Here is a 9,208-nt window from a genome sequence, read left to right as displayed (position 1 = left end):
GAGATCGGTAGCATAGAATGTTGCTGCTATTTGGGTTTTTGCCAGGTACTTGTGACCTGAATTGGCCACTATGGAAACAGGATACTGTGCTAGATGGACCATTGATCTGACCCATTTCTGGCAAAGTGGTTTAAACTCAGCTGAATTCATTAACTCTGTGCTAAGCTCATCTTCTTTTCACTTGGAACAGGGATTCATGGACTATAATGTGCTATGAGAAGATTTTTTTTCAGATGTCTAAGTGATATATAAGAACAGAGCTACATGGGGCTACGTTAGCAGAGTATTGTAAAAAAGAATTCATCCCGAGAGGCTTAAGAATATTTAAAGAATCTCACCTTTTTTCTGATGATAAATTTAATGTAAAGTGGGTTTCAATTTTGAACAAATGCTCTCTTGACCTGATCATCCTAATTATTGATAAAACTAGAAATACTATGCAGAAAATGAAGGAAGAATTAGAAGAAAAATTAAGAATTAAAGGAGTTGTCCACACAGATTGATTTTAGACATCAACAAGTGGACCTCTTTCGGTCTGATGTTTAGTGGGAGAAATTTAGAAAATTTAAAAAAGATGAAGACTATGTCCAACATAAAGTTTATCCATGGCTTAATAAGAGTGTCCAGGATAGATAGGTAAGAGAGTTGTTTTTGAGAAGACATTGGAGTTATCTAGTAACAACATAAGTTTGGATGAATATTTTTTATCCAGCAAACCTCATTACCACCACAGAGGCAAATAGATACAAGGAGACACCTCTACCCTGGAGCACTGACATAGCGAAGACTGAATGGGCCATCTACACTATTGCTGCCAAGGGAGTGGGGTTGGAGGGGAGAATGCACATTTCCCAAAGTTGACACTTTATAATTAATACATATGTAATTGCATGTTAATTGGTCCAGTTTTAAGGAGTGTCCCCACTTGTCATCTTCCTTGGATTCAAAAATGTCACCCAAATAAAGGTGCCCCTAACTCTGGACATAGTTGAGACCATGCCCTTAAACTCCGTATATATCTCCCGAAAAAATTTCAACATTTTCTGAGATGGTTGAGTGGGGAGCTCTGGACCACTTGACATGGAATAACCCACTCAGAAAAATACTTTTTTTTAATCCTTTATCATTTGAGCATTGCTTTGGTCTTAGTGGTCTCTCATCTGCTTTTCTGTTTTTGTTTTTTTCTAATTAAACTCTTTCCTGGGTCTTCTGTCCTTTTGAGATGTCTTCTTCTTTATGCCCATGTTCCATTTTGTGTGCCTTTATCTGTCCTATTCAGCATTTTCCTGCGGTGTCCCTATGCTCCCTCCAAACCCAGCATCTCTTTCCGTCCTCCTGTGACCACACCCTCCAACCATGGTCTGATATCTCTGCCCCTTCTCACCCCTCTGATCTAGTCTCTCTCTCTCTTCTTTAGTCCAGCATCTGATCTCTTTTGTTCCAGGTCTTTCTGTCTGTTTCTTCTGCTCTCATCCAAGTCCAATGTCTTCCCCTGCACCCAGGTCCGGTATCTCTCTAGCTTCTTCTACCCCCCCCCCCCCCCAGCAACCGAATTCAGCTTCTGTCTATTTCTCTCCCCCCACCTCCCAGGTCCAAGGTTGGTACCCACTTATACTAGGACAACTAATTCCACTGTGTAAATTCTTATCTAGGTGACATTTGAAATTAGCTTCTGTCACACAGGCATGCAACTGATCAAGTGAGCCTCATGCCCATCACCCAGCTATCTACATGCCTAATATTCAAATCTCCAACTAAAATGGTCTTCCTAATCCTTCCCTCTTAGGCAGAAACTCTTGGAGACACCTTGCCGTTGGAACAATTCCATGGGCCTGATGAGTTTCCATGTGGTTTTGCTATTTTTGTTATTTTAAATGGCTGGATTTTAAAATATCTTATTTCCCCTTCCCCCAAATAAAAGTCTCCTGAATTCCTAGATTCATTCAGCATTTTGCAGAACTTTCCCAAAATGACTTTATTGGCAGACTTTAAATGACTGGACCTTTGAAATGTGTTTAGGCAGTCTCCTAAATTAAAGGATTTATCAGACCAGCTCTAACTGGAGATTCAAAGCCCTCTTTATTCAGCAAGTGAACTCTCAAGGAAAAAAGTAAGGATAGAAAGAGAGAAGCTGCTTAGTAAGCAGAAGGGCTGGTTGACACAAGAGACAGCAGACAAAGAAGGCGGAACTATTGGACGTGGCTTAAATTCAGAAAGAGATCTCACTCTTCTCGCAAAAGCATCAAAGGGAAAAGAGTTGAGAAGGAGAGGGACAGCCAGTGTTGTGTGCTGAAAACTAAAGTACTCTGTGGCTCACATGAGAAAGCATTGCACACTAACAATATGCTTTGCAAAGAGTGGACCTGTAGGCTGACAAACTATTGCTTTTGGGCAGATAAGATGAAAAGCTGAGCAACGTGCCCTGTTTGTTTTTGGAGAGTCTAGTTACAGGAGGGAAATGATGCTGATCGGACATAAGCCCTGTGGTTTTACCACAGCCCGGAGTCATGGACTCTGACGTTCGGACAGGATTTACCATGACAGCCTCTCTTTTCAAAAGGCTGAGGTTAAGGATCTGTAGGAGAGTCACCTTCTGGTTTCTGCTGTTTTGGGTTGCCTGCTGGATTTTTGTCAGCACATTTCTGTTGATTCATAGGAACGTCTTCTCAGAGCACTGCACTGATGAGAAAAGTAAGAGGATTCTAGCCAGGCTGGTATGTCACATAACACTGTTCCTGAAATGCCACTGAATCAATAAAGTATATGAGCAATAAGCTGACATAGCTGAAATGGAGTTGTACTGTTATGACTTTCTCAAATACATCCCTTTTTCTGTTTTTGCATAGCAATGTATGTGCCAAATATATATTCATCTAACTACAGCTTTTTTCTATTGGCTTTTGTTTAAGGTTTAAAAAAAAAACCCCAACAAAAAAACAACTCACTGAAGCATTGAAAGAAATTTGATAGTTTAGATCCCCTTCTTTCCTAAATTTAAGCATGTTAACAAATTGTTTGGGGGTAGGGAAGAAGCAGAGAGATTTGTTTTTTCACCGAATACAGAATGCTTAGCTCACTTCACTAGTAATAAGATGTAAGCAAATGCATAAGTTGCATTATTTTAACTATCAGAAATTGTGAAATGATTCCAAGAACTTTATCTTTCTGATATTTCTCAAGATATCTCCCTGCCCTTTAAATAGCTTTTCCTGTTTATGTATGGGGTGCAAGTGGAAACACCCTCTGCCCCAGACAGATACTTTTTGGGTTGTGGCTCACAGGATCAGGGACCCTCTTCCTGGCATTCAGTAAATATTTCTGCTCTGGAGGTGTGATGGCTTTAATAAGACACAGAGTACCGTAAGTGAGGATGGAGCTGCTTCACAGCAGTGCAAGGAAACAATCAAAACATTTTAATTCTTTATAATGCGTAATATCTGCCAGATAGATGTAGTCTAAGAGACCCATTTACTGAAATTCTATAAGTGGCATAATCCTCCTTTTCGATGAGTTCTCTTCTAATTAACTCCTGTATTACTGTATATGGTGGTTCAAACAGGACTGGATTTCCTATTATAAAGCGTTAACTGGTGCCCATGGATGCCTATGAAACTGGGTTAGTTGGAATTTGGTAGGTTTGTTTTAAAAATTAACAAATTTACAATAGTATTAGAGGAAAATCCATGGTGGGGGCTGGGGAATCTTTGGGGATGATTTGCTTTGGGAAAGCTGTGAATCCATGTTTCTAACTAATTTTACAGCTATGTTATAGTTTGGATGATCCTATTTTTGACATGATATTGCCTTGGTTAAATAAAATGTTTAAACTTAAAAAGCTGTGTCATTGAAAGTGAATCGAATAGAAAAATTGATTCAACAGGGTGAATTGAATTTAAATTTTTTTTCCTGAATCAGGCAGCACTACCTCCTACCTTAGAGAGAGAGTTAGAGCCCCCTGCAGTTTCAATTTCTGCAAGCAATCCATGCAGAAGTCTTCTCTGCTCTGCTTCTTTTTCTTCTCTGAAGTTCATCTTTTTTGGTGGCTTGAATGCTGTGAAACCCCTTTTCAGTGGTCCTGTTGGAGGAAAGGGTGCAGTCCCACAGAGCCGAACTGCTACTTCACTGAGAATGTTTGGCGGACTTGTGTAGCCAGCCTGCTGTGTGCCACCCTTCTCGGACTTGGGGCCCCCTGGAAGTTCATTTGCCCTCTAACCTTGTCAAGGATTTAAGTGCAGGCTGTATGTGTCCTGAATAAAAGTCCCTTCAGTTTTCAGGGTGCAGGCTACGTTTCCCGCTCCTGGTCGCTTGGAGTAGTTTTGTTGGGGGCAGAAGTTACAGTCTGAGTCGGTCCAACTGGCAGTCCAAAGATCTTAAAGTTTAGTCATTTGGAGTGTTTCTGAGACAGAAAATCCTTTCCATACAGCTGCAGTTTAAACGGAGCTGACAGGCAGGCACTGCAGACTGTAAGTATACCTCTATTATTTCCTATGGGAGCTTCGGGGGTGGTCTGTGGAACTCTAAAACTCGCTTTTGAGAGTTTCTAAGGGTAGGGTTCAGGTCTACGACCTCCCCAAACCCCAAATCACTATTTTTTTTTATTTTCAGATTTTCTTTATTTTGACATATTTGGCATGAATTCACTGGCGGTGGCCATCTTGGATTTTTATCTATCTTTTTTTCAAAGTTTTATTTCTGCCTCAAAAGCTCTCGATTTGATTAAAAAATAAATTGGGTGTCAAATGTGTGCATTGCTTGCGCCGGAACAGAGACCGTGCACTGTGTGCTGCAGTGTGCTGGGGAAGGGGGCAGGAGCTTTGGACCGCCTCCTCCGGGTCCTCTAGAGCTGGGGAGCCGGCCTGGGTCTGTGTTTTTGGCCTAGAGGCCATTCTGGAGTCTGGTGCCAAACATCTGCATTCTGAGCCTGGGGACACTTTTGGCTTAGTGCGGGCTCCTCAGCAGGGCCCTGCAATGGACACGGGATGTGAATTTTCACCAGACTTTATTCGGCTCCTCTGGAAAGCTTATTCTTCAGACCCAGCTCATTTGATGCAGCCAGAAGGCGTGTCAGTTTCTTCTAAGCTGGTTGCGCCAGTACAGAGATCTCTGGGAGCCATTTTGTCCGGCTATGGCAGAGCTCATTTGCATTAGTTGACATATGGATATTATGCCTCTGCTGTCTCCTGACACTCTTCTGTTTTGGATCTGGCTGATAACTCTTACCAGGACTAGTCAACATGGCCGCCCTAGAGTCTGGATTTGGGCGAGTACCTCTCCGTCCGCACTCTTTAAGCATGGCTCTGTCCACCATTTTATTGCTGATATTCTGAAAGAGCTTCAATTGGAATCTCCACCTTCCACATCACAATATTCAGTCATGGACTGTTCTAATGTGCTGTCCTCCTTTTTTTCTATCCCATCCACAGCTTCTTGGTCTGGTTATGGAATAATGGGATACCCCAGAAAGCTTTTTCTGGCTCTCTAAAACTATGACCAAGCTTTGTCTGCTGGCTCCTGATTTTCAGCAGTTTTTTGAGCAACCTAAGGTGTATTCCGCCGTGGTGCAGATTACCTGGTGCACGGCCCTCCCTAGTGATGGGGGAGTAGTGCTTAAGGACCCTCAGGATCACAAAGTGGACATTATATCGAAAAAGCTTTTTGAAGTGGTTTCAGGTATCAAGGCAGCAGTGGCAGCCTCCTTTGCAGTGTGTGCCTGTCACACGAGATTGCGCAGTGTGCCCTCTACGGAAGTGGATGCCTGTCCCTAGCTAGTGATGGATGGTTTGGATTATATAGTGGATTTCATTTATGATCTCATTCAGATTCTTAGTAAGGTCTCAGGTTATGCAGTGTCTGTGCGCCGGACTCTTTGGATCTGTCATTGGGTTGGAGGTGCTGCCTCCAAGACCACTTTGAACAGACTTCCTTTCAAGAATCAGCTTCTGTTTGGGAAAGGTCAGGATAACCTCATGGTCAGTGTTGCTGATCACCACCCTAAGTCTTTGCCTATGACCAAGTCTTGCTGGACTTCGGAAGGGGACCCTAGTAATTTTCGTCCCTCTCACAGATTTTGTCAAGGATCCTAGGGCTCTTCCTCCTATCATCCTCGTTACAGCAATTCCAATTCCAGACATCCTTGGGCATCCAGATCCTGAGCATTGATGCCAGAAGTCAGGCGGGGCTTCCTCATATCAGGGACCGACTTTCTCAGTTTTACCAGGAGTGGACTCACATATCCTTGGATCAATGGATGCTGGACATCATTCAGGAAGGACACATGATAGACTTTTTGCCTGCCTTTGTATTTGTTCTGGACTTGCCGGCAGGTCGGTCAGAGAATAAGTCAAAGGTCTGTGCTACCCTGCAGGGTCTCATAGACATCCAAGCAATAGAACCCATTCCAGAACATGAATTGGGCTTCAGCAGATACTCCTTATACTTCATTGTGCCAAATAAAGACTCAGAGGACAGGAGGCCCATACTGGACCTCAAGTCGGTCAATCGCTTCTTGTGGATTCCTCATTTCTGAATGGAAACCATGTGCATGGTCATTGTAACTGTCTCTCCTGGAGAGTTTTAGCATTCTTGGATCTTACAGAGACTTGCCTCCATATTCCAATCTTTCCGGAGCATCACATGTTTCTGCATTTCCATGTTCTGCAACAGCATTTCTAGTTCGCAGCTCTTTCCTTTGGGCTCGCGACAGCTCCCTGCACTTTCACCAAGGGGATGGTAGTTGTAGCGGCTTTTCTTCGCAGGCAGGGGTCCAGGTCCATCCTTACTTGGATGAGTGGTTGATCCAGGCTTCATCTCGACATAAGTGCGAACGTGTGGTGGAGACGGTTGCATCTCTGCTACAGGGCTTGGGTTGGATTGTCAACTTCAAGAAGACTTTTCAAACTATTATTTAAATTTATTTCATGCTTTATGAAGCAGCTTTTAAAAGACACAAGGGGAATCTCAGAATGCCACTTGTCTGCTTGTTGATTCCTGCAGTACAATGTGGCAGCACTCGTCACTGGCTCACCCAAATGTGTCCCCTATTCTATTCTAATCTCTTTTTTTCTTTTTTATATTCTTCACACTGTTTCTAATTCTAATTTTTCATACTGTTTCTGTGCTCTTTAATAAATATGTTAATATCTTTAAAGTCATTTCCAGAATCTCAATTCATTGAATTATCTCTTCCATATGTTTTTATGTTTTTAGTCATTTCATTCATTTCATTCTTTCTGATTCATTTTCAAGTAATATACTGAACATATCTTATCCCCTAGATAACTTAGCTTTGTTAGTGCAATGTCGCTGTTACATTACGCCCCACCAACGCATTTCGTATCTTCCTTAGGATGGGAGAAGTGCCTTAACAACTACATTTCATTCATTCGCTTTCTCACGCTGATAGTCACTTTCAAAGACTTTTCTGGACTGTACAATTGTTTGATAAGCTAAGAGTGAGTGGGGAGAAGTTTGTTACCAACTGGGTGGGAATTTTGAAAGCTGTCTCATAGATGCTGACGCTGTACATCTCATTCTCCAAGTCCAAATCCGTCGCCATTATGTAGCAGAAATATGCTGCTTTGTTTCTATACTCCAAGGCCCTGATTCTACAAAGTGCGTCCCGATTTTAGGCAGCTGTAGGCGTCCTACAGCTGTCTAATCAGCCAATTGGGATGCACGTTTTTTAAAGAAATGCTCCCCAGGCAGGCTGCCTATATTGAAGGCGAGGCCCGCAAGACACCTAAGCTTGCCTAAGGGCCTTAGATGGGCCTTAGGCGAACCTAGGCGGCCCTATGCGTCTCCCTAGTAGAGGAAGAGACGCTTACAATGTAGGCCAACAAAATGCTGGTCTACATTGTAAGTAGACGCGGCCGCTATACTTATTGCGGCAAGGGATCTCTCTGCTGCTATAAGTATAGCGGGCTGCGGCCGCCTGTCCAATTGCTGGCAGGAGGGTGCCCAAACCCTCCTGCCAGAAGATGCCCCCCCGACACTACCGATCGCTGGCAGGAGGGTGCCCAATCCCTCCTGCCGGAAGACGCACCCCCTCCGCACACACCCCCCACGCTAACAGCCCTCAAACCTCCCTCCAACCAAACTAACCTTTCCTTGTTGGCCAGACGGGACTTGCCCGTCCAGCCAGCATGCCCGTCTCGTCGAAATGAGGCGGGCCCGGCCCATCCTTCTGAAGCCTAAGGCCTGATTGGCCCAGGATCTAGAAGCCTGGACCAATCAGGCCTTAGGCATAGCGGGTCCGCCCATCCCCACTTAATCTAAGGTCTGATTGGCCCAGGCTCTAGGCTCCTCTTTGTTTTCCTTTTCTTGACTGCTTTGGTACCAATTGAGCAACATAGAGCAATGCAAAAGAGGTGGAGCCAAGAAATTTAAAGTGATACCTTCTACACAGACTCAAGGTAGAGAGCTGCACGGGAACGGGGACGACGGGAATCCCGCGGGACCCGCGGGTTCCCCCTTTGGGTCACGGGGATCCCGTGGGGACGCCCCTAGGGTCGCGGGGATCCCGTGGGGACGCCCCTTAGGGTCACGGGGATCCCGTGGGGACGCCTCCGAGGGTCGCGGGGTTCCTGCGGGGCTGGATGTACTCAGTCGCGCGGCTCTTCTCCCTACCTTCTCTGCTTGCAGCACAGAGCCGAACGGAAGTCTTCCCGACGTCAGCGCTGACGTCGGGAAGACTTCCGTTTGGCTCTGTGCTGCAGGCAGTGCAGGTAAGGAGGAGAGTGCAGGTAAGGAGGAGGCAGTGCAGGTAAGGAGGAGGCAATGGTTCGAGTGGCTACCAAGGGAGGGGGCGGTCCGCCCCGCTACACCCCGCCCCGGTTGCAGCACAGCCGGCCAGGTCCCCTTACTTTTGTGGCACTTCCCCGACCGACCGACAACAGCCCCGGTCCGACAATCCTCCCTGCCCTGTAGCCGCGAATCTAAATTATCTTCTTACAGCAGCTGTAATAAGGTAATTTAGATTCGCAGTTAAGGGCAGGGAGGTTTGTCGGACCGGGGCTGTTGTCAGTCGGTCGGGGAAGTGCCACAAAAGTAAGGGGACCTGACCGGCTGTGCTGCACCCGGGGCGGTAGAGAAGGAGTGGGGAGAAGGACGCTGAAAGGCCATGGGGAAGACGGGAGGGGGGGGAAAGACTCTGAAAGCACTTGAAGACAGAGGAGGGAGAAGAACGCTGAAAGCACATGGGGAAGACAAA

The 9,208-nt window shown here is 45.2% G+C and overlaps 1 protein-coding gene across 2 annotated transcripts in view; it reads left to right on the top strand.

The window, feature by feature from the left end:
• Positions 1–2,260: 2,260 nt before the first annotated feature.
• Positions 2,261–9,208, top strand: part of DIPK1C (divergent protein kinase domain 1C) — a 73,913-nt gene continuing 66,965 nt past the window's right edge. Inside the window, exon 1 of one of the 2 annotated variants that reach the window (XM_033930024.1) lies at positions 2,261–2,714. In XM_033930024.1, the coding sequence (XP_033785915.1) occupies positions 2,508–2,714 (207 nt within the window). In that variant the 5' untranslated portion in view covers positions 2,261–2,507. The remainder of the gene's footprint in view (positions 2,715–9,208) is intronic. The other variant, XM_033930025.1, reaches the window with a different exon arrangement.

The sequence above is a fragment of the Geotrypetes seraphini genome, chromosome 2, assembly GCF_902459505.1.
Source record: "Geotrypetes seraphini chromosome 2, aGeoSer1.1, whole genome shotgun sequence".
In the NCBI taxonomy this organism is placed as follows: domain Eukaryota; kingdom Metazoa; phylum Chordata; class Amphibia; order Gymnophiona; family Dermophiidae; genus Geotrypetes; species Geotrypetes seraphini.
The sequence above is the reverse complement of the archived record's forward strand: the minus strand, read 5'-3'. Positions and strand labels throughout refer to the sequence as shown.